Source organism: Tyto alba, unplaced genomic scaffold (assembly GCF_018691265.1).
Source record: "Tyto alba isolate M040663 unplaced genomic scaffold, T.alba_DEE_v4.0 Super-Scaffold_22, whole genome shotgun sequence".
NCBI lineage: Eukaryota > Metazoa > Chordata > Aves > Strigiformes > Tytonidae > Tyto > Tyto alba.
Window position 1 is genome coordinate 40,776,761 of NW_024881296.1, and position 25,119 is coordinate 40,801,879.

The 25,119-nt window shown below is 45.8% G+C and overlaps 1 protein-coding gene across 5 annotated transcripts in view; it reads left to right on the forward strand.

Annotated features, from left to right (window-relative positions):
- The window catches only part of FYN (FYN proto-oncogene, Src family tyrosine kinase), a 149,595-nt gene extending 126,117 nt beyond the window's left edge, over nucleotides 1–23,478 (forward strand). For all 5 annotated transcript variants that reach the window (XM_042796063.1, XM_042796062.1, XM_042796061.1 and 2 more), the window contains 5 exons: nucleotides 1,075–1,254; nucleotides 3,124–3,200; nucleotides 3,304–3,457; nucleotides 11,829–11,960; nucleotides 20,589–23,478. In XM_042796063.1, coding sequence (XP_042651997.1) covers nucleotides 1,075–1,254; nucleotides 3,124–3,200; nucleotides 3,304–3,457; nucleotides 11,829–11,960; nucleotides 20,589–20,797 — 752 coding nt within the window. In that variant the 3' untranslated portion in view covers nucleotides 20,798–23,478. The remainder of the gene's footprint in view (nucleotides 1–1,074; nucleotides 1,255–3,123; nucleotides 3,201–3,303; nucleotides 3,458–11,828; nucleotides 11,961–20,588) is intronic.
- Nucleotides 23,479–25,119: the final 1,641 nt, after the last annotated feature.

Below are 25,119 nucleotides of genomic sequence, written 5' to 3' on the forward strand. Positions count from 1 at the left end.
ACGTGGCTAATTCCTGAAGTCATTTAGTATTGCTCTGCCTTGCCACACAGCAGCTCCCTGTCAACAGATCGCAGGTCCCGTTCAAAGCCATTTCAGCCCTGGCCCTGGAGCAGGGTTCTGGCAAGTCTGGACAACCAGAAAGCACTAGGAAAGCGATATTTCTGTCCTTTTTCATTTTCCTTCCTTTCCCCTCCCCAGTCTCCCAAACCCCAAAAAACCTGTTAACATAGGTAGGTGTTTTGGGTTTTTTTTTTCTTTCCGGTCCTGCTTCTCCCCCTTGCAAACACCTGAGCGAAACCCCACGTCTGGTGGGGCACCCCGAGCCAGCCTCTCCGGCTCTCCCCAGGTCCTTGGGCAGGCTTTCAGGTGTTACGGGGGGCTCGGTGGGTGATGGCTGGAAAATGGTGCGACCTGTCCCTTTCAGGGCTGACCGCAAGTAAAGAACAAGACAAAGTGGACAGGAACAGCCTCACATTCGGTCAGCAGCTGCTAGGCTTCTGGGCATGAGGAGGGGAAGGAAAAAAGTCGCATTTCGGTCTGGAAACACGCCCGTGTTTCTAAAATGAAATAGATTCAGAATTTGTTTCTTGGGAACTTTTTTTTCAGAATATTTTTTTTCCTCTGACTCCGAACAAAGCCAAAATGTTAAAATGTCTTGCAAATGAAAAGTTCTGGGTTTAACCCGTTTTGTTATCCAAACCTCTGACTGGAGCTGTGTTGTTTTCTGTAGCACTGACTTGTTAGCAAGGAAAGACATGAAGACGGGTTTCAGCAGTCCCATGTTTCTTACTCAGAGAAGGTGTCTGTGAACATCAGTGAAAGCATTGTCTGAGCAGGACTATGGCAATTGGGCCCTAGTGCCAACGGGAGTATTATCTTTCAGTATAATAGAAAAAACCTAAAATATGAGGGAGGCGTGGGAGGAATATGATGATAAGGCAACATGGGGAAACCACACTTTAAAAAAAATTATTACATTAAGCGTCCTTGCTAGTTTATACCTTGGTTACATTAGTCATCAGGCAGAAAAAGGAGCAGAGGATGTTTTATCTAACTAAGTATCTGTGCTTGTAGGTACATGGAATGGAAATACTAAAGTGGCTATCAAGACCCTGAAGCCTGGCACTATGTCTCCAGAATCCTTCTTAGAGGAAGCTCAAATCATGAAGAAACTAAAACATGACAAATTGGTCCAACTTTATGCTGTGGTGTCTGAAGAACCTATCTATATTGTCACGGAGTACATGAGCAAAGGTGAAGCCAGAGCTGCTGCCCTTGATAACGATATTTTACCTTTACTGATGCTCCTTGGGGATACAGAGGGAGGTGCAGTGTGATGCATGAACAGCATGTGAGGAAGGAGAGAGGGAACGGGAAGCTAAATTCACCTCTGGCTTCAGAAGAATTATGAATTCAGCTCTGAACTGGGCCCAAAACCTGAAATCCACCAGATGTGCAAAGAAAATTCGCACTAGGTGGGGGAGGGAGGAGTTGGTGCAGCCTAAGTGGTTCCAACTGCATCAGCATCTGAACTTCCCTGACAAGTGGCGATCTGCATTCTCTAGGTTTGAATGAAATTATATGCTGGCTCCCAAGATCTTAACTTCTCCTGGCGCCAGAGAGTTCATGTGGCATCTTCCTTCAGTGTTTACTTGTCAGCCTTAAGATTTCTGTTTCTTCTCTTGGCAATCCTGATTTCTGTCACATGCACCTCTCTCTCAGATCACAGCTTAATTTTCAGCCCACCCCATTTATCATTTTAATGTGTGATTTGCAGATATGGTTCTTTCCCTCCTCTTTCCTCTTCCCGTTCCCCTTCTCCCTTCGATTTTTTTTTTTTTTTTTTTTTTTTTTTAAGCTACCTAACTGGTAACAATGTAGTAAAAGGAGAAAAGGAAAACTTTTCACTCTGTCAGATCTCCAGCAGGGGTGCTGAGAGCAGAGCAAAAAATCTGCTTGTTTTGGAAAAGCAAATGAACCAAATAAGAAACATAAGTTCTCACAGGGAAGTTTCATTGTACATTGGAGGATACACTCTGAAATTTTAAGTGCATTTTTTCAGTCTATTTGGAGTTGATTTTTATTTTCCTGGCAGGTGTCTGCCCACCTCCCCCCTCAGAGGCATCCAAGCCCTGACTAACTCACACTTTAATCATATGTCTCAGTGACAAGCATGTGCTTTTTCCCCTTTAAAAAAAAAAAAAAAAAAAAAAAAAAGACTTCTCAAAATCCTTCTGAAGTACGTGGTTTATTTTGGCTTACTTTACTAGTTTTTACTGTAACATTTTACATCTTTGGATCTGAGCTTGAGGCTGACAATTTATCAAGGGAGAAACGCCTAATCATCTGTCTTTTCCCCTTATTTATTAAACCAATTCAGTGACCTTATTTAAAGGAGACTGCCACACTTCTCTGAATACAAGATTGGGAAGGGAGCTTTAGGGTCCTAGGCTTTTTTTTAAAAGCTACAGGGAACTTCCTTGCTTTCCCTTGCACAGGGGAGCTATGTCCTTATTGCTTTTGCTAAAATTGCTTTTATTTGATCTCTGCTTTTTCTTCTCTAGTTTTGCATAGTGGTCTTCTAAAATTAATGGTTCATGCTACATGTAGTTATGGGCTGCCTAGAGAAGGAGCACTCCTAATTTCTGAGGAAAATTAGCCTTTGTTAATGCTAGTCCCTCTGGGCTTACCAGGCTCCAGGCTGACCTTTCTTTTGGAGCAGGTTGAGCTGGCATCTGACTTTTTCCATAGCTTGTGTGGCTTGGAACCGAGCTGATGCTTTGCAGCTAGCTGAGGCCTTTAGAGAGCAGCAGGTATGTAGTTTCAAAGAGCACTGGAAAAGTTAAGAAAGATCAGTTTTCTCAGCAATGGTCAGGGAAATTCAAAACAGTGTTGTTTCTTTTCCCTGCAACTCTGTTTGGACTACTAACGTATTCTTCTGCAAGCCAACCTTAAAGAAAAGTGAAACAAGTATAATAGGAAAATTCGAAGGAGAATTTTTTTTTGAAACTTGAACTCAGAACACTGCTGTCTTTAATATTGCACATATTGCTGCACCTCCATCCTGATGAATAGCCACTGTTTCCCTAACATCTCTCTGTTGTGTCACCTTCGCATTTGCAGGGAGCCTGCTAGATTTCTTAAAAGATGGAGAAGGAAGAGCTTTGAAGTTACCGAATTTGGTGGACATGGCAGCCCAGGTCTGTCTTCGGAGTACTGAGTGCTTAGGTGTATATGTTTTATAGCCTGTTTATGCCTGAGTTCATTTTAAAATGCTCCAATTGTGTTTCATGCTCCTCACAGGTGGCTGCAGGAATGGCATACATTGAGCGAATGAATTACATACACAGAGATTTACGGTCTGCAAACATTCTGGTGGGGAATGGCCTAATATGCAAGATTGCTGACTTCGGGTTGGCCAGACTGATTGAAGACAACGAATATACTGCCAGACAAGGTAGATACAGCCGCAGGCGTAGCACTGCGCATCATTCTTGTGACAGGGGAAGAGGGGCACCTGGCTTTAAAAATCTCTCTCTCGTATGCTTTGGGGTTGCTTTCAGTAAATCCTGAACTCATATAAACTCCTAAGCCCATAATTTCACTGCTGAAGTCATGTCCTCATTTGGTTGTCCTCCCTTTAAAAACTGATGAAAACGAAACAAAGATGATGAGTGAGAGCACCGGTGGGTGAAGTGATGATAACAAGATCCTCGTGGTGCCATAACAAAGAGGATACTTTACGTACCAGCCTTGAAAGCCTAAATGGAGTAATCCAGAAAAGCCTATATAAGCTATTTCTCTCATAGTGTGCCTTCTAGGATTTACTCGCTGCTTTCAACATTGCTGTGCTAGACTTATTTTATTTCAGACGGGTCAAAGGATTGTGTCTCTGTGCAATGGAGCTGTCGCTCTGGACACCGTGTCTTCCTTGAGAACTTAAACAGTTACTTTCATAGGAAATCCATTTTCCAGTGCCACACCGAGTGCTGGGCACAGCCGACCACCGATACACTATAAAAATGTATCAGAGAGTATTGTAGCTTTTTTAAAAAAGCGTGTGTGTGTGTGTATGTTCAGCCTGAGCCATGACACAGGCTCTTTGTACTTAGTCATTCTTTATAAGTCATGTTTAGTTGTCAGATGTTGGTCCAAGTTTGCAGAGCCGCAGTTTTGTTCTCTTTCTGTTGGCAGTACATTGGTAGTGCTTGCTCAATATGTGTCGGTAAATACCGCTTTGTCCATTTCAGTGCCAAAGCCAAGGAGTGTCCCATTAAACCCTGTTGTATGTCATCGGAAAGCAGAGGTTGGTTAAATACCTCGTAACCTGCATTTACCCCTTCCTGCTGTGAGTTTTTTCTCTTGACCAGAAGTCCCTGTTTCAGCATGGATTTTGCCATTAATTCTTGGGAAAGAGCTAACCTCTTCCTGCAACTTTCTCGTGTTGACAGAAGGAGCCAGAGCGTTTCCAGCATGCCTTCTCCTGGCCTGGGAGCAGCAGCTCTCACGCCGTTCGCACCCCTCGGCGCTGCTGGCAGCAGAACCCAGTCCCAGGGATGTGGGCCACAGCCCGTGTCCACCTGAAAAGTTGCCTTTTTCACATTTGGACGGCGAGGCTTGATTATTTTGGGGGGGGGGGGGGGGGGGGGGGGGCCCTGAACAACCCGTGGTAGGTGCTCCTGCAGAGAGTTAACCACTACTGATTTCAGCCTGAGGGTGGGAATCGCTCCTGGCTAGAAAAAAATAGCCTCGTGTCATTCTCTCCAGAGCACCAAGACTGTCTGCAGGCTACGGCAGACAGAAGGCTGCCTGCCTGCCCTTCCCCTGTGTAAAACGAGAAGAGTTTTCCTTGAACAAGGCAGCCAGATCCAGTCTGCAAAACGGCTTTGAAACAGTGTCCTGCATTATCTCTGTTTATGTCTGGTTTACTGCCATGTCTTTTGTTCCCTTTGGAAACCACCCAAAGTATAGTTTGACATGACTGATTATTTGGTTTAATAGACAAGTATGTGACCTCCTTCTGGCCAGATCTCTTCAGGCTCCCGATCCCTTGGAAATCCTCTGATGACCTGTTTGCTTCCTGGTTTAAGTCTCTCAGAATAGTTTTGCCCTCTTCACATGTTAGAAAGCCGTGAAAACCTGCCTGACTGATGTTGAGGAGAAGATCAGACTTTTTTAAGGCAACAAAAATTATTGGATTTTGGGTGGGAAAACTTTGAGCGAAGAAAAGTGTAACACTGGGACAGGTAGGGAGAGGGAACATAGCCATCGGTCCCTCCTGCCTTTCTTCCACAGCAGCAATCACTTGTATTGTGGAAGTGGCTGGAAAGAGAGACATAGTTTGGCTTTTATCCTGCATTGCTGATGGTCCAGAGATCTGAATTTTGTTTGCCTGGCTTCATCTCATGGGACAAGTATGAAGAAGTCACCCATCCTTCCCATACTCCCGGGCAATGACAATACTTCCTTCCCCTCACCTCAGGGTCAGGCTCGAGTCCTTTAGAGCTACAGAATTCCTTAACAGAGACACCCAAAGAGCTGTAATCACAGGCATCTTGTAGAAAGGTCTTCCTACTTCCACTAATATTTTTTTGACTCTCTCTTAAATGGTAGCTTGTTCTAGGGAGAGCTGCACTTTTGGCCAAGCAGCATGCTCTCAATTTATATTTCACTTCCAAGCCAGGTGGGCAGCCAGGGTGAGCCTAGGACCTTTAATTTACTGAGGAAGAACCATGGTTTCTGATGTGCCACTGGAATTTTTCTTCAAGTGGGATTCAGTCCTGGTTTGTTTAGTTAAACTGCAGTTTGAGCATTGCTTGGTGGAGACCACAGTATCAGGAGGAAATGGTTGCCTCTGCTTGTTTCCCATGACCTATTACTTCAGCCTCCAAGGGGATGCATCTGGGGACTGCTCTGTTTATCTAGCTGACTACTGCTTCAGTGGGAATTTTGACACAGGAGGAGAGCCTGGCCAGTGGAGGGGAGGGGAGTGCTCCAGACTGGCAGCTCCTGTGGGAGAAAGGAGATGTTTTGCCTTCCAAAATCTGAAGATTAAAGCCTCTGGTCACTCCTCAGCAGTCATCCTTCTCTTGGCGTAGTGTTAGTACAGAGCTCATTGTTGGCGTGGGGAAGAGGTGGTTTTCTCCAGCCTTGCTTGATCTCCTACTCCCTTCCCCCACTGTCACTTTTGTCTCCGATTAAATATTTTGAAAGGAAACAGATGGGGATGCTTTGAGCCCCAGCAGGCTAGAGTGCAGGATTCCTGAACCTGTGTGGGTATTACTGAGCCTGGTGGTAACGTTTTACTGACTGGTTTATTTTCTTTTTGGTTTGAACAAAGGAGGCCTGACTGTTCCTGATTTATGAGAGGTAAATAAAAAGCGGTTCGTTGTCTGCACTGCCATTTCTCAGCAATCGTCAGGAAGGAAGGAGATGGTCATGCCACTAATGATTTAAAGTGTGTGACTAGCAGCTATACACTGCCATTAAATAATACAAAAAAAGTCCTTGGCTTGTAATGAGCATTTGGCTCCTCTTGCTTTTAGAGGAAGTGAGTAATCAAAGGGGAAAAACATGCCTGTTAAAGTGACGCCCGTTTTAAAGACTACACTGGCGGGCTGCATCGCAGCCTGCAGCGCTGGGGCTTGCTTCTTTCTGCTCTTGCTGTTGCAACACCTTCCCTTTCCTGCCAGTGTCAGGCATTCAGCCTTGTTTCCTTCCATCCGTGATGACGCTTGTGTCAGTCCTGTAAGGCAAGACTGAAAAGTCCTGGTATTCTACAGAGCAGAGAGAAACTTCCCATCGCCTCCAGCACAAGATTTCCCATGCAGTCCTGCTCCCCTTACACTGATCTGGTTCACAGCTATGTGGAGTTTTGGCCAAGCACATGGCATTTTTGTGGAGAGTGCCGAGTGCTCCACAGAGTTGCTGGGGAAGAGTTGTTGCTATTCTAAGCAGTAGCAGCTGATACAAATTTAAAATTGCCTTAATAAAAAAAAAAAAAAAAAAAAAAAAAAAAAAGAGCAGAGTTATTTTCCAGGCTGTGTTTCTACTGCATACACTGGCAGCACTTGCAGCAGTGCTGCTCCAAGCACACATGAAACAATAAGGATCTTTCTGATGCCTTCCAGACAAGTCAGAGCTATTTTAGGAGCGCTAGTACGTGTTTGTAAACTCTCAGATCATTTTTGCCTCCTTAACACTTCAAAATACCTCCTTCCTGCCCTGCCTAAAAACGAGTGATGCTTCTTGTTTTGATTTCCTAGAAATGAGCAGGGAATTTTTGCCCCCTTCCAGGCTCTCCCCAGTCCTTTTGCAGAGCCCTGGCTCGCAGCTCACCAGCTAATCAGATCTCTCCTGTTCGCAGCTGACTCTAGTGTGGGCTGTAACGTCCAGGGCTTTGTTCTTGCTCTTGACCTGCCGTTCCCCGGGCCAGCCGTCAGCGGACGGGACGAAGGACTCTGGCTTCTCAACAGCCAGCCCCCGGGATCCCGGGGGGGGATCACTGATACGCTCCCACAGAGATGCCATCTGCTCTGCGAGAAGCAGCGTGGCCGGGTCAGGGGGAAGGGCAAGGGGAAGGGGGGCGTGCAGGCAGGGGGAGAGCGGGGTGTTTAGACACGCAGTTCCCCTCGCCCCCCACTTCCCCAGGAGGGCTCAGCCTGCGGAGCCTGCTTCTGATCACTGATGTTTTGCCAGGCTTGTAATTTCGTGTTGGTTCTCACAGCACAAAAAATGTAATTGTGCAGTCCCTCCCACACGGCACTCATCATCGCCTACCAGGGCTGACTCGTTTCCTGTTACATGCTTGCTTCAGCACTTCTTTTTTACCTTTTGCAGCATTCCCTTTCCAGTCCCAGGAGCCATTCAGCGCCGCATCACGTCCTCTGGTTGCTACCCCAAGCGTTCCCCTAGCTTTGGGGTCTTAGAGCTTGGGGTGCTGTGTTGGGTTTGGTTTTAAGATCCAAGAGGGAGCAGCTTTGTAGCATTTCCGGAAACAGGATCATTATCAAACTGGCGGTGGCTCTGGGGCATGAATTTCAGAGGATTCTGCTTCGTCAAGATTTAGATCTGAAAAAAACAAAGCTCTGAGGGATTTTCACTCGCCTCAGAAGAAACCGTGCTGAGAGTTGTACGTCAAGGTCACTCAATTATCCCGGCCCCCTCCACTCCTTCTCACCACGTGACCTCCTTATAGCCGACCAAGAATTAAAGCAGGGCCACAGATTGATTTTTCCCAAGGAAATCCTCCTGGGGGATAACCTGTGTGGATGCCTGGGCAGAGCTGGGCAGAGGTCCCAAGAACAGGGCTGAGCCTCACAAAAATCCACAGAGGTAGGAGGCAGGGCCGGCTGCCCTAACAGTAAATTGTTACAGCAGCTCGGGGTTGATGTGGTTGCAAGCAGCGCAGAAACCCAAAAAAGGCTTTCCCCAGGCTGAAATGTTTCAGAAAAGGGACAGAGATAAAAGCTGCAGATTAGTAGCTTGCTTTGGGGCAAAGACAGGCTATCCTGACCTAATGAACGAGGTATGCGGTTGGTTTGTACGCACGGAGTTACTGACCTGCTAGTTTGTAATAAAATGGGTTCCAGCAAAAAAAAAAAAAAAAAAAAAAAGATAAATCCCTCCCACTGATACAAAATCTGCCTTCAAAGTAGGAGATGGGCTGCCTTGTCAGCTGGAGTAATTTGGCTTATCAGATTTATTAACATGCTTGTCAGTAATATGCATTTTATCTGATGCTATGATGCTGTAATTTGTTTGCAGCACAAAGTCAGCTTGTTTAATAAGCTGGTGGGGCCTGGGCAGCGGGAGGGGGCGGATTTCGTAATCGGTGTGTTGAGAGAGAGTAAGCTCAGAGGCTGTGTGGGTCGGGAGCCGTGCCCAGCGCCCGGCCTGCGCGGACGCTCCGTACAGCAGCAGCAGTGGGGAGCCCCCGGAGCCGGGCTCGACGCGGCCGGGGGGTTTTGTGTTTGCACAGAAGCCCTCTGCCCATGTCTCCAGTGGCAGACATCAGCCAGGAGGCAGCCCCTCGGGGGGGGGGGATCCCTGTTACACCCACCCACCCACCCCCCGGCACCCATTCACCCAAGCTGTGTGTGATCCCTGCGTGACGGCAGTGCGCGCGTTGTACCTGCAGCTCGGCGAGCTGACAGCCTGCTCCAGCCTCCCTGGTCTCTGCCTCTCCCCTTGCTGATGGCTCTGCCAAGCTGGGTGGCAGGCTCTCTTGGACCACCGAGCCCCCAGCCTGCGTCGCTGGGCCAGAAAACCACGAGGCAGGGCTCTCCTGGTGACGACTCTGGCGACCTTGCCTTTCCCTCCTCCCCATCTACCACTTCAAACTAAAGTTGAAGAGATACCTCACAAAATGCAGAACATGTGATTTTTGTATTAATTATTTTAGCCAGAGAATCGCCCGCAGCAGGGGCAACATAGAAATGCAATGAGTAGCTATCCTGTCAGCAGAAAATCCACAGCACAGACCATTTGTGCTCATCACAGTCCAGTGGGGTGTGTACTGCTCTAGCTCTCAGGAAAAGGGATGTGCTGGGATTTTCCTCCCTCCTCACCTACTTACCTTGCTTCTCGTCTTCCCGTGGTCGCTCGACACACCACATACTCACCTCCCAGTGCCACACCAGCAGTAGAGGAGGAAGGCAAAAATACCAGGAGACTTGGCCACGAAGGAGTCTGAAGAGATTTCTTTCCTCCAAAGATGACTTCCAGGTGGTTGCCTACCTTTGGATCTGATTATGAAGCACAAGGGAATTAGACAAAGTTTAGCTCAGCTTCTGAGAAAAACACAACTGATTACAGGAAAAAAAAAAAAAATATATATATATATTGTTGAATAAAACGCGTGCAACACGTGAACGAGCAAACCCTCGTGCTTGGCTGTCTCACCCACCACCCGCCGACGTCCAAGCCTTCAGCTGCACGTACGAGAGGGCACAGGGACGTCAGCCCTCATATTCATGGCATGCCTGCATAAGCCCATCTAAAGCCGTGCACTGCAGGCCTAAGGAACCTGAGCACCAGGTATGCACAGCTTGCAGTTTTGCCAGGGCTCGGCAAGGGGTGCAAAGCCCCCGGATCTGCCGGTGGCTGGGGGAGCCGGTTGCCAACCCCGCGTGGCTGCTGGTGCTGCTGAGGCAGGGCCAGCTTCCAGAACAGAGGCTCAAGAGGTGGCTGCAGAGATCTCGGGCATCCCAGCCAAGGCAGCTTTTAAGGGAAGATGGAGTTCTCTACGTTTTGACTCTTGTAAACTAAGACTGATCCCGTGGAGAGGTGTAGGTTAGGGAGGTTGAGACCAAAGCCAAGCACCCAAAGTTTAACCCCTGCCTGCATACCAAGTAAGGAAAATACAGAAGAGACAGACTTTTTGGAAAGTGAATAGACATCCAAAAATCCTCCAGCACCTTTGCAAATCTAACCACTGACACGTTGATTCTTAACTAACTAAGTTCCTGTACTTCAGGCATTAGGGATTTGAAACCTTGCCTTGCGTCTTGTAATTTAGCAAGACTTACTCAAGCGACTGCAGATTTTCCCTAGAAAAATGCATTTATTTCTGAGTAATATTCTCTCTTAGGATCACTTACACGTAGAGCAGGAAAAATTTTAGCACACCTGATGTTTTACTAAGTAAGGAGATGAGAATTACCGTGTTTACTTTGTACTCTGAGTCAAGGCAGATTGCAGCATGTAGCGGAAGATACAGGGCATCGAGTACTGGATACCAAGGCAGAACAGTGCCAGCAGGGAACTGTAAACAGTGCCGTAACTTCACTCCCTGAGGGTGATTTGTCCACGTTGTTACACTTTCCACACTCCTCCTGAAAGCTAAGGGAACTTTTATGAGAGGGTGGTGAGAAGTCAAAGTCAGTCTGTTTCCAAATTCAAGAGTGTTTGTCACGAGGGATCAGCAATAAGCAATGCAACTCTTTTGCCTGTATGTTAATACAAGACACCAGGGAAATGTCTGCATATTTTTTTGTACATACTATGAGTTAATTATTACCACAAGACTTTTCTTTAAAGTCATACTGAAAATATTTTCCCTAAGAAAACAGTAAATGATTGGAAAAGCAAATAAATCTGTGTTTAAAGGCTTGTTATCTTACCATCCATACCACAACTGGCTCCTGCAAGCTCTGATGATGGATGAGCACATTAGAACAGCACGTATTTAAGGCACTACAGGCTTTTCAGTGCCAGGAGCTTAAAGTACACTGTCAAGTTATAAATCACAGGGCAGAGTTGTGCCTTGACATCATTGCACTCCAAGCAACTCGAAAGGCGGTATTATTTTTAAGTCCTTGCATGTTTCTAATGAAATATTAGGTTTGTTTTTAATTTACGTTTTTACCATGTTTGTTTTGCATTTTGCTCAGCTCGAGCAGGGAAACTGGGAGGTACATTTCCAATAAATCTCTACTTCTATTCGTACACGCTAACTGTGTTTGACTTGCAAATATCATAGGGAAACGTTAATTTAAAACACTTTGGGAGAAGGAATTTCTATTATATTGGGCTCACTGGTTTTGAAAACTTCTTTTTTTTCTTTTATAAAACTTCAAACCTGAATTAAAATGTCTTAGCCTTCTCTTGGGATGTGGGACAAACCCACCCCTTCCCTGCTAAGTCTTCCCTTCTGCCCGACACGTTCCACCCGCCTGTCCTCCCTGACCGTACCCCAGGGAACTGTTTGTTAACACTTGCCAGCAGCTCTGTCCACCTGCACGTGTGGCAGAAAACAGCAGTCACCCGCAAACTGGTACTTTGATTCTGTCTCTATTCTGATTAAGATTCATCTGCTCTTTCATTAGGTGCAAAGTTTCCCATTAAATGGACTGCACCAGAAGCGGCATTGTATGGAAGGTTCACAATAAAGTCAGATGTGTGGTCTTTCGGGATCCTACTGACAGAGCTGGTGACAAAAGGGAGAGTGCCATACCCAGGTAAGGAAACAGCCTAAGCCCTGCTTCACCTGGGGAAAGGAGCCGGAATGAGCCGTATGCTTAAATTGGAATGTTTATTTATTTTCATGGGGCTCAAAGGAGAATGGTTATCATGCCTAAGTTCTGTGTATGCTTGAAAACTCCATTTATTCTGTAAGTCTGGTTCTCTGCAAGGTTTGATGACTGTCTGAATGTATGGTATTACCCAATCTCTTATAAACTCTTAAAATTTCAATCCTTGCTTTCAAGATGAACGGAAAGGAAAGAAACTGATTGTGTAATGCACAGGCCGGAGCTCATGGTGGGGTCACAGTGGGGCCAGAATCTCTGCATGGGGGAACCGGAGGCCCCATGGCTCTTTGTTGGAACCCTGCCAAGTATCCAGTGGATTAAGATTTGTAGGAGGGGTGATTGGATCTGCCTATGCAGAAAGAGCTTTTCCTTCTGTCGCCCCCGCTGAAGACTGTAGGCATTCAGGTGAAGAGGAAAGGAGTGAGCTGAAAGCAGTGCATCACATGGAAAAGAACTTAATCCCTTCACTTTCAGATCAGCACAGATAGGAACAACGGGGCATCTAGCTGCATCTTTATTCTTTTCATATTAAAAAAATTCTCTATAATACTTACCAGTATGGCTGTGTGCACTGCAGCTGATTTAATGGAAAGTGCCCTAAAGGAGTTTCAATTTCCCAGTCCGTGCCACGGCCAAGCACTCAGATCCATACATTAAATAGAGCAGGAGAAGCGTCAAGGTGGAGTTCAGTTTGTCCTGTGGTACCTCATGCCACTTCAGAAAGCTGAACTCAGCAAAAGCTAAACTCCCAGAGCTTTACCAGGAATTTCAATTTTGCTAGTGTCTAGCAGCCAGTGGCTGATATTTGGGAAGAGAATATGGGGACTAGAAGGCTTCTTGTGAATTTTGGCACATTTAACAAGGAACAGCTTAGCAAAGCTGCGGTTGTGACAACAGAATGAGGTAGCAGAAAGTGAGATGACGTGTTTCTGTAGGATGGAGCAGTCCCTCTGCCCAGCACTTCCCCGTGTGGTTAAAGAAAAGGGGGTGTTGCCAGCACACGAAGTGGCTGTGTCAGCTGGCACAGAGGTCTTCTTGCCATGAGGATTACTGGCAGTGGTGTGGGAGAACTGTGATTTACACAACTGTATCGAGGGTTAAATGCAGACGTGGCACAGCACGCAAAGGTCGAAGGCAGGGGGAAGACGTGTAAGGCTTAGATGACACGGTGTTGCTCCCAGAGGGTGGGCAGCGCTCCTCGCAGGGCTGCAGGCAGAGGAAATTCCTAGTCACTACCAGTGGAGCGGGTAGCACAGGGGCTCTCGCCAGCCAGGGCAGAGTTAAGGTGAATTTTTTTTTTTTCCCTGAGCTCCACGTGGTAGGGGCAGAGATGCTTAGTGAGTAGACTTCTCTCCCATCACGTGCATGAGCACCGACACATGCACGCACACAGGAAAAATGCTATTCCTGGCAAAAGTGACCATCTAAGCCCCATGTTAGCTCGCAAGTTTGCAACTGAACACAGTGTTGGCCATGGCACCAGAGAACGTCTGCGCTTCCCAAGTGTTCCTTTCCCTTCCCCAAGGAGAAAGAGGCCACTGGGTGTGCATTTAAGTGTTTGCAATGCATAGCTTCTTGTAGGACCCGTGACAGAAATCTCAGGCATGGTCTGTGTCCTGAAAATGTGGACGGTTTTATTACCTGGGAGGTTGAGCACATCAGAGGCAGCCCGCGGCTCCTCTGCTCTTTCAGCGCTGTCCTCCCCCCGCCTCCCTCCCTGCCTAAAGCCCTCGCACACTGAAAGTCCTTCCGGCTCACTCTCCCCCACCCACGCTAGGAAGAGGCCGAGTAGCTGGAAACACCCTTTTGTGCATCACATATCCCAGAGTCAGCAGTTTGCCGGGTGGCCGTGTGCTGCCTTGGCATGCACTGCCCGAGCCCCACGCCAGGGCCCTTCCACCCACCGGGCCTCCCACACCTGGCAGTCAGAGGGTCTTAACCATTCTCGTGGTCGCCAGTCACTCCCCGCTCAGTCAGTTTTACCTAAGGGCGGCCTCTATTTTAAATGTTAATTTCCAAAATCTTTAAATTCAGTTTGAACTCATTCCCCACACCCTAACTGAGAAGCCTTTTATAGGCTGAGGCAACGATGGAGGGGAACTGGGGCCTTCTCAGGAGGGTCTGTCTTTGCATGTGGGTTGAAGGGAGGGCTTGGATTTCCCAAGGTGACAAAGACTTACTAAGCGCCTCGGGAAAGGCTCTGTTTTCCCCTGACATAGGAAGAATCATCCATCCCTGCTTCTTGCTGGGGAAAGGAAGGCCCTCCTGGAAGGATAAGGCTGCATGAATTCAGGTCCCTATCTGGGGCGGGGAGTAGGGTTCAGGTGCACCCACAGGGCTTCTCCTGCCATCACGGCATGGCTCGCGTGGGGAGGAAAGGAGGGGAGTTCAACGATGCTGAGAGGCAAGGCTCAGCTCCAGGGGACAGCCTGTAGGTGAGGGAATGCAGCCTGGAGGCACTGCCAGCCGCTTTGGCACCCAAGGCGTGGGTTTGCGAGCCCTGGGAAGGGTCAGCCTTGAGCCAGAGAGGGTCATGGAGCTGTGGCTCTGCAGTTTCCAAGACATTTGTGGGCCTGCTGTGCTGATGTCCCTGTTTACAGCTTGTAACGGGCTGGGGGAGCGGGGAGAGGCCCCCAGAGGGATTGCTCACTCGCTTAACTAGGCGTTAGTGCCTGGAGAGGTTATTTATAACATACACACCAGTCCTGTGGTGGTAACCATGCCTGCAGGGCACTCTACCTCATGCCTTGGAGAACCCAGCATTGCTTGGAGCTTGTGCAGAAGGAGGGAGAAGCACGAGGAGGAGGACAGAAGGAGAAGTCAGGCGGTATAGAGGAGAGGAACAGGCTGTGTGGAACAGGACTTGGCATTCGTTGTCCCCCCAGATTTCAACCAGTTCCTGACCTGATGCTTCATTTTGGGAGAGAGGCTGGAGCAGTGGCAGGACACGTGAGCAGTAAATATTTTCGTAGCAGAGATGAAGATGAAGCTAGACTTCACAAACAAGCTTTGCCCCAGACCCTGTAGCTTCCACAAGCAAAACTGACTTTTTGACAGGTGTCCTCATCTTCGTCTTTCAACCGAGCCTGTTTCTCTGTCAATTGATATAAAGGACTGCTGTGATAACTAATTTATTAGTGCTTTTTCTAGCCTTCCCTAATGCTTTCCCATTCTTTTCACAACGCAGCAGATTGAAATAAACAACTTTCACAGTCTTTCTGAGGTTCTATTTCCACTATTACAGTGGGGAAATAAAAGCTAGATATGGGCAGAAGAGGAGCCAAGTTTAAAAAACAGTTTGCTTATTCAACCTTTTCCAGTGTCTGTTTCTTTCCCCTTTTACAAATTCCCCTTGGATCTTAGTTTTGAGTTTGTTAATGGAGTTCAAGAGTAGAAGGCTGCATTTCTCTAGCAGTAGTCAGAGAACTGGGGTTTTGTTTGACGTGTTGCCTTTTGGATAGGCAAAAATCTCAGCTGCACTAAGCAGGCACCTCTTAACTTTTCCCCTCTGCTTTCTGCTGCACTTGTCACATCAAAAGCATTTACGTTTCACGTCTAGTGTGACAGCCACCGCGATAATATCCACCTTGCTGCCTCTGGCCAGGCAGGTCTTTGAGCTTGGGCTCCAAGCAGCTCTGCGGCCCCTGGGGGGGTGTGTTCATCCCCGGGGGAAGCTGGGCCACAAGTCCCGGCGGGTGCACGGGACACTGCCCAGGGCTGGGGCACATCGGTGAGCCGGCACGTGCCTGTGGACCGGCATCGTGGGTGGTGGATAAGGAGTTAAGAGAGATTCGTACTCAGCACGTGGCACAGATAAGCTCAGGTGTGTTTCTTTGTAAGCAGGAAAGCTCCTCTCACAAATGCTGTAGCTCAAAGTTGCATCTCTTATACCAAAGCAAATAATGACTTATTTAAAAAAAAAAAAAGAAAAAGAACAAACAAACAAAAAAACCCCCAACGGATATTGAAAGCCTAGCTTTGTGGGAGTTTTGAGGATGAGGAGTTGATGGGGGGTTTCAGGCCTTAATTTCTAAATGAGGTGGCATGACTTCCAGATTTTTAAAACTTGTTACTACTTTTGCACAGAAATAACTAGGTTCGTGTTGTACTCTGTAAGAACAGCGTTATGCTTCAAAGGTTGTCTTCCTTTAGGAGCAGCTTTTCTGTTCCCTTCAGTGCACTGTCATGCCTGTGTACAGAACAATCTCTCTGCCTAAGTCCCCTATCCCATTCCTGTGCCCTCCCCTCTGGCTTTTGTTTGGGGCTGTCCATGGAAGTTAGAAATTCTGCTTCTAGATCAAACGTGAACAAAACCCCCAACTCAACCTGTCTCCACTGTACCTCTCTCTTTTGAGAGCTCGCTCGGAGTGCCAGCATGACCCAGCCCCTCCGGAGGACTAGGCAGTTTTACCTTCTCAACTGTACTAGAGAAGGGCCAACATGTCCCCATCTGAGGAACCTCTGAAGATGAGCAGAGGCACAGCTCCGGGCTCTTGGAGAAGCTGAAAGACAGCATTTCTGGGGATGGACAGCAGCTGAGCTGTTATTTTAAGAGCCCTACTTTAAGCATTTTTTTTCTGTATTAGTTTGATCACTGGTCTGAAAGCATGCAGTGGGTCTTGAAGGAGCGTAATTCTCAGTCCAACAGGAGAAAGCAAGAATAAAGTGGCTTAAAACCATCGCTGCCCTCACTGAACTTCACGTTGCCCAGAGCAATCTGTACAGCTTCTTAGCTCTGGATGTGGGGATGCTGCCTCATTACCGTAACGTTTCCTCTCTCCTGGAGGAGCAGCGGTGCCCGGACCTGCGCTGTTTGCACATCTGCTGGGCTCCAGCTAATCAAGCTCTTCAGAGCACTCTAAAGCATTTTCCAGTGTTTTCTTTAGCCACAGCTGGAAACTCTACATCCTCTTTTATGGCACAGTAACTCTTACTACTGCAGGGTTTCTAGGAAGAGTCAAGCAGCATGGTGTTTCTGTCCCCAGTCCATATGGGCAGTCGATTTTTATTGTACTGAGCATTAGAATAGCCATATCCCGTGACAGCCTACGGTTACTGGAGGTTTCACTAACAAAGCTGGATGGTGGGAGGTTATTTCATTTTGGGGCTTTTCAGGGAAAAAAGCTAATGGAAAATCCATCTTTTGGAATTTGGATGTTTCCTTCTGTTTCCTTCTTGGTCCTGAATGGTAACTCTAGAAACATCATTAGCACAAACTGATTTTTCAAGCAGGTGAAATAGCTGCAGTCTACAGAAGAATATTGCTGACTATTTTATTCCACAGATTTAAGGATTTTAGGATAAACTTTTAAGGGGTCTAGAAGCGTACTGCAAGCAGATTTCATTTATTATTTACTAAAGGAGTTGAAACTCTCGGGTATTCATTAGGAGGGAAGAGTTGTGCAGACTGCTCAAGTATTCTCTCTGTGGTGTTGGAAGTGCAGATACAACAGGCTCTCACTATCAAAAGAAAAACATTAAAACTTGTAGGATAAGTGAATATAGACAATAGATTTGTAAACATAAATAGACCTTTTCAGATGTAAAAAAAGTGTACCTGAAACACTGCTATATTTATAAGTCTGACTAATAATCCAATCAATTTTGAAAAAAATGTATTTGAAACTCCTTTTTTAAATTAACAGCACACGTCAAAACCGACAAAATTTCTTTGGCAAATCCTAGGCGCTGCAGCCTTTGCTGTATGTATGAATTCCAGTAAGAAAGATGATGATTACTTGGTTTAGTTTCATATCTGGTTTTACTGGGAGAGAGGGGAAAGGATAAAGGAAACGAAGGGCATTTTCCTGGATTATACTGGGATGAGAAAACCTGGCTTGACTGACTTTCTAGGGACAAAAAACTGACTATGATTTCAGACTTCAATGTCTCTTTTATGTTCTTTTTTCTATCTGTTTTTTTTTTAAAGGAGGAAGTGAAAAGCTGTTTATGTTTTTCCTCCCCCCTCTCTCTCCTCAGGGTTTTTCTTCCAGCATACAGTTCATTATCAAGTTTCAGAGTGTGCTTTGCAGCACTCAGTAATGCACTGGGTAAAAATACCAAACATTTGATATCTTAGAATAACAAATCAGTTGGGAAGGAGCTTTTCTGCTGCTGTTGCTTCCCCTCATGTTGTACTTAAAGGGGTAGTGCCAAAATAAAAACAAAGGATGCAGTTTGTTTGTGGTTTAGGTGTATACTGTAGATGAGTTACTGGTAACACTTTCATAGCCTTTAACATGTAAGGGAAGCAGAGCGCAGCAGAAGTTCTTACCCCAAAACATAAGGTAGTTCAGCAGATTCAAAGACAAGGATATGAAAAAAGGGTGCAGATTTTTGTTCAAAATATTAATTAAAAAAAATAACATTGAGAGCACAACATGAGCAAAACGCCCATTTTTTTTCTTGTAGCATCTTGTAAACAGCAAGACCAGAAGACTTGGGTTGATGTTGCCTTTGGGTTAGTGATGACTAACAGACCACTAGTGTTGTTTTGTAATTTAATAAAAAAAGTAAAATATGCTTGAAAATGTTCTTGCTGGATGATGAGGAACACCCAAACATCGGTTTGGAGTCAATAATACAGGAGAACCTTAACTCTACGCAGAATCTGATGTCTGCAGAGGACCGCTATTACTCTGTTTTCGTCATCTGTGGAGTCCCAGTCCCAGTCCCCTTTAGGTGCCATACAAAGTGTTTGCTCCTACTCATAAACATCTAACACCAAAAATAGAGTGGGTGGATGCAGGTGACAAATCACACACAAGAAACCAGTGCTGAAGTGTTGGTCCGCACACTAGGAAATACTGTAAATCAGAAATCCAGCCTTTCTTTTTGCAGTTATCAGTGCTAAAGGGAGCGGTAAGGAGAGGTCTGTAGGAGGAGGAGGAGGAGGAGGAGCAAGTGGCAAGTCCATGCAAGAGGTGGTTACAATAACCGGCTGGGAAAATGATCCTTGCAGAGACACTGCAAATGGATATCAGCAGGAGGGAACTGCTCTGTCAAGATACGGGGAGAAGGTGTTTTGTAATCCTAACACGAGATGATCTAGATGTGGATGGTCAGGAAAGGCTGTATTTTGCAGATGCTTCTTTCAAAACGTTTTTAAGACTTAAACACAGCCAGGACATGGGGACACGGAGTAAAGACCAAATCCAAGGATACAGCTAAATTACCAGCCTAAATCCTGTGCAGTGGAGGAATACTACCCCCACTAGTCAAGGTTTAGAGTAGACAAATGAATCTCTATTGAAGAAGGTGGTTGAATTATTTCTCACAAATAGCTTACCAAAAATACGAGGCAGAGACAATCCCGTGGGTCCTGAAGTTGGGCCAAGAAAATTCTTCAGGAAGACACCCTGAAAGAACAGGGTGGAGGAGACCCAAGGAAGGATGGTGTCCTGGAAGCCAGGGGCAGGATAAAGTAACAGCAAGAGTAACATCAAGGTGCTGGTTTCTAGACTTGGTCATGGAGGAACTTAAGTGTCCCTACTAGTCCTCCTGCAGAGCTGCTTGGCAGGACTCACCAAGTCAGGGGAGTGAAGCCTGCGGGCATTTTTCAGCAGAGGCCTGGGGCAGGGCTTGCCAACGGGCAAGCCACAAAGCTTGCAGGCAGTGTGCACGCTTTCTCTGAGTTACTTCTGCACGCCTGTGGTGCCAGTCTTGCCTTTGGTCCTGTTAAAAAGCCAAAAGGAATTACTGGAAGAGATATTTAAACTAAAGTTGAGGCTGACCGCAATTAACGTATGGTGGAAAGCACTTCAGCAGAGGAATCAAGGGTTGAAGAGGTTGCACAGAAAAGACAAGGTAGCAAAGGGCCTGGCTTGCCTCTTAGAGACAAGCATGATGGTAATAACATTTTTTTGCCTTTTTTGAGAGAGAGCCGTGGTTCTGCATTGGAGCTGTTTTGCTTGGTGTTTGACTTGTCTTCTGAGCAACTCCTCTGGGTTGGGATGGAACAGTGGAATGTGGTGGAAACAACACTAACCAGCACAGGTTAAGGGAGTGCAGCTCAGCAGCCGCAGCGAGGTTCAGATCTGACGGTGAAGGGAATGCTGCTGGGCATCCCTGGTAGCCCAAAGCAGCAGGGTTTGACTTGAAGTCTCTGCAGCACGACCTCACAGAGCACTTCAAGGAAGACCCACTCTCAGACCACTCTCAGGTTTCAAAAATTCGTCTTAATTTTTAGAATTTTGAATAGTATTTGTTGCAATGCATTTATTTTCCTGAACCACTTCCCATAATATTTTTCACGGCTACTGTTGTTGGAGAAGGAAAGAGCCAAATCCTTCCCATTGGGAGTAAGCCAAGAGGGTAACCCTGGGGGCTGCATTTTATTCCTCACTGTATCCTCAGACCCTCTCTACTGAGAAAGAAAATAATCCGGGTTACCTTGCAGTAGGTGAAGAACTGAAACAGGACATTGGGGTGGTTTTGTTTCTCTTGTCTGAACCAAAACAAATTCGTATGATCGAGAAAACCGTATGTACTGTGGATACACTGATACTCGGGTTAATTTTCCTGTAATTTAAGTGTGGATTTGTCTGCCCTTTGCAGGCATGAATAACCGTGAAGTCTTGGAACAAGTAGAACGTGGTTATCGGATGCCATGTCCTCAGGACTGTCCCATCTCCTTGCACGAGCTTATGATCCACTGCTGGAAAAAAGACCCAGAGGAGCGTCCGACTTTCGAATACTTGCAGGGTTTCCTTGAAGACTACTTCACTGCAACAGAACCCCAGTACCAGCCCGGCGACAACCTGTAAACCCCTGGTCCCCAGACACTGTCATGAATTACCAGGCGTTTCTCAGCCCTGCCCCACCTGCCCTTCACCTTCCAACTCCGTGATCTCCAGCGTGCAGCATCTTCCAGCACCGCCGTGCGCAGGAGGGCTGAAGCTGAGAACTTCTGCAGCCCTTGCCTATGACCACTTGTCCTAATAATCTGAATGTCCTGGATGAAAAGGAGAAAAACACTTGGGTTTTTTTCTTAATCAAAGACTCCAAAACTGCATTGTATTGATGTTATGTAAACTGCAAAACCTCTGTTCATTGTAAATAGTAACTCAGTGCCAATAACTGATCCTAGTGCTTTCCTTTTTTTAAAACGCAAAACTTATGTGATTTTAACTAGTCTTCTCCTGATTCAACTAAAAGTATTATTTTCCAGAAGTGGCCTCTTTGTCTAAAACATTTTTTTTCATGTTTTAACTAATAAAAAAAAAAAAAAAATCAGGACAGGTGTTTGGTTTTTTGCTTTTTTTATATATAAAATATATATAATATATATACATACCTGTACATACAGTATATGGGTGCTATTGCAGGGGAAACTCATTTGGAAGTGGATGACTCCTGCTGCAGCAGTACCCAGAAAGCGATAATTTTACTGCAGACATGAAAACACTGGTGGGATTCTGAAAGCCAGTGATCTAATTTTTGGCTTTTGCCAAGCATGATTTTTTTAAATTGGATTGCACTTTTTGTTTATGATTATGTACCTGTAGATGGTTGTAACTTTGCTCTTTCAGGAATCATGTGCTGTATTTACAGTAATGTTTCCAATGTTTGACAAGTGTGTGATGATTTGTTCTTGAAATTAAAACGAACATATTTAAAGCAAGAAAACTACACCATCACCGTTTGAACTGGAAAATTGAAACTGCAAGGACTTCTTGGATCAAAACATGTATACTGAAATGTTTCAAAAAGATTTATTAAACAGTGTAACCACATTCAGATGGTCTTAAAATCATAGCATTTTAGCCATGTCCACCTGCTAAACTGTTGGTCATGCAACTAGGATTCTTCTGTTTTATGTGTAACATTTTTCCATTGTAAAATAAGTGTGTTAAATGTCCTGTACTGCTAATGAAATTACTTTCTTTATGTCTGCAAGTTCTCCAGTGGAATTACTATGCACTTCTTTACATTTCATGGGGGATGCACAGAACAAAGTATTACCTTTTCAGTTGTCTGTACCAGCCTTGAATTACTTACGTTTAACCAAAAAAAAAAAAAAAATTCCTTTCTATTTCTATTGAGTTTTTAATACTGAGTTGCAAATTTTAAAGTCTTAATTGCATTTTGTTATGGTTTATTTGCAAGTTTACATTTTAAAACTGTTTAACTTTCTTAATTTAGTAATTAAAAACAAAAAAAAAAAGAGCATTTTACATTCGGATAGTTGTTCTTTTGTTTAAACTGTGGAGATAATTGTGGAGATAAAAACTTTTCAAGAAGGGGTGTCGTGCCATTTGCGGCATCATATTTCATAGGAGTACGCAGACCAGTTGCCTATGGGACATCATTTTCCAAATTCTGAAGTCGATATGTTTTTTAAGCAGCTGGAGTTCAACTGTAAGGAAGATGGTTGAATGCATATCTAGTCTCTCATTTATCTGTTCTACAAACAGTTTTTTCTTTAACAGTTCTGTTGCATTTAACGTGAATACTTTTACATTTATCAGTGTTGCAGGAAAATATTTTCTATGCCTTGTATTTCTGTTATCGCTTTAAAGTATTGCAGCTGAGTAAGGCTTCTTATGGTTGAAACTTTTTTTTAAGTTATTTAATCCTCAGATTGTGAACTCATATTCCGAATAGTCACACATCTTCTAAAGAGAACCTTCTTCCGTTCCTGAAAACTAACCCAATAGTGAATTGAGATTCAGAGAGCAAATTGTCATCGTTTTAGTATTTTCTATACAAAGCACTGACTGAAAATCCTCTTGCAAAGGAGGCTTCCACACCCGGCCTTTCTTGGAGTGTGAATTTGTATGGCAGTGTTGCTTGTTAGCAGATTTCCATGGCAAGTCAGTCGGTTAACGTTTTACATGTCGAGTCTATACGTAATGCTATGTGTACACGGTATATTCGGCGTTGCTGTACCCGCAGCTGTGGAGTACTGAGGGGGCCCATCGACCTGGCTGGACTTGTGGCTTCCCCTTAGCACTTACGCAGCGAGCCGTGGTCCTCTTTTTTCCCCCCACAGCTACCCCCCCGCCTTAAGGCATCACGCAGCGTGCCGGGGACCCTGCAGTAGCCCAGCGGGCTGGCAAGGCCGCGGGCTCGGCCCGGTGCCGCCAGGTGCCCCACCAGCCATCGCTAGGCCACAGCCGCGGCCACGGCGCTTGCCATCTGTAGTGCAGGAGGAGCCGAAAACGTTCCTTTTGCCTGTGCTCCTCGCCGGAAGCAAGACTCGGATGGGGCACCGCTGGGGTGTTACGGCCTTGGTTTCTGACCCTTGGGTTTGCTGTTTCTTGTATCGCGTTCGGCCTGCGAGCGCCGTGCTGGTCTCTGCCGCACCTCTGCCTGCAGCCGGCTTTGTGTGCAGACTGCTGCCACCCGCGGGTGGCAAATCCGGACCGCTTCTCATCGGTAGCTCTTCTGCTTCTTTTTCTTAATGTTGGGAGTTTTGTTGTTTGGGTTTTTTTAATCTCTCAAATAAAAACATTAGCAAAAATTTAAACAAGGTTGTTAGCATCTTTGCTATAAATTAATAAAAGCTTTTTCTCCAGTACTGCGTGTATACCACAAATAGCTGTGTGGTGACTGTAAAAGTAGAATTATGAGATTAAGAATCTCCTGTGCTGTCCAGTAATTTTTTTTAATGTAAGGCTAAACGAATCCCATCCAGATAAAAACAACTGGCCACACGCTCCCCCCACCCGCCCACCCAGCTCCCGACTGGTCCGTGGTGCGGTGGCGAAGTTCCAGCGGAGGTGACCTACCAGCAGCTGAAAGGACTCCGAGGGGTGACCCAGGCATCTCCAGGCCAAGCTTAATCCAAAACCAGTCCCAGGAAAAATGACAAGCGGAAATGCCACGCTGCCACGCAAGCGACGGTTGGTAATTAATGCCTGTTAGCATTCCGCTGTGGGAAGGAAATGGTGTGAGACTTGGTGGGTCTTTGAAAAGGTCCAGAGCTCGTCAAAGGATCCAACGTGGTCGTCTTTAGCTCCTGCAAACAATGCTTGGCTCAGTTCTATGCGACGCGCTGGTTTTGATTTAATTACCGCAGGTAAATGCAAAATTAGAGAAGTGATTAACTGCTAAAATTACAGTAAGCACAAATGGATAATCTGTCTCCGGTGCGAGTGTTTCTGCTGAAGCCTCTAGACTGGAAAGGACTACCTGCGGCCGAGAAGGCAGATTGCTAAGCGTATTTGACCTTGCCACATAGCTTCAAGGTGAGTGGGAAGTTGCTCAAATTTATTTTAATAGGCACCATCCTTTTCTCAAATGCTGCAATAAAAAATGCAGTACACTAATGAATGCTACCACGTTGTACCCAAGGGGCTTAAGGGCCTCCCGTGGGGCTGAGCCCAAGCGTGCAAGAGCTATTAGGAGATAGACAGTAGCTCCTCTTCTAATGTGTAGACAATATTCATTCATCAAAGAAGTCTTTTCCTGTCTAATGGGAAATTACCACCAGTAGTGCAGACAAAAGGATATTTATTTTCTCCAATTGTGTCAGTTTGAGGGTCTGTCTGTCTTTCGGGAATAATTGAAGTCTGTTTGTAGCTCAGAAATCTCATTGTGTTCTGCAGCCTTGGTAAGCAGTGATTATAATTTCCTGTGACTCATACACAGGGAAATTTTATCGCTGAAGGGGCTCCTGTCAATTGGGGCAGCATTCCCTGCCATCTTAACTGAAGAAGGGGACACTTCAATTTTGGCTTTTCCCACACAGACCAAACCAGGACCCATGTTCTTTCAGCAGAAAAGGGAAAGAGGCCCCTTCCTAGGACGCCACTGGTGCAGGGTGTTAGTCTCTCAGTGCTTCTGAATTTGTCAGGAGAAATTCTGACAGCTAAAGCCGGGTTACTGAGGTTCATTTTGAATGTCAGAGGGGAAATGCTAGCTTCACTTAAGCCTGTGAGATATTTTCTGTTGATTTTTAATAAAGCCAGTGTTGTTATGTGTGTGCATATATATCTCAAAATGCAATTTGCACACAAAACCATCTATACCTACACAAGCATCTAACCATCTCCTTCTATTCCTCCATTGCAGCTGAATGCTTAACAAAAATGTAAGACCAGGACATGAGTAAATTAGAGAACAGAATGGTGTTAACAGCAAC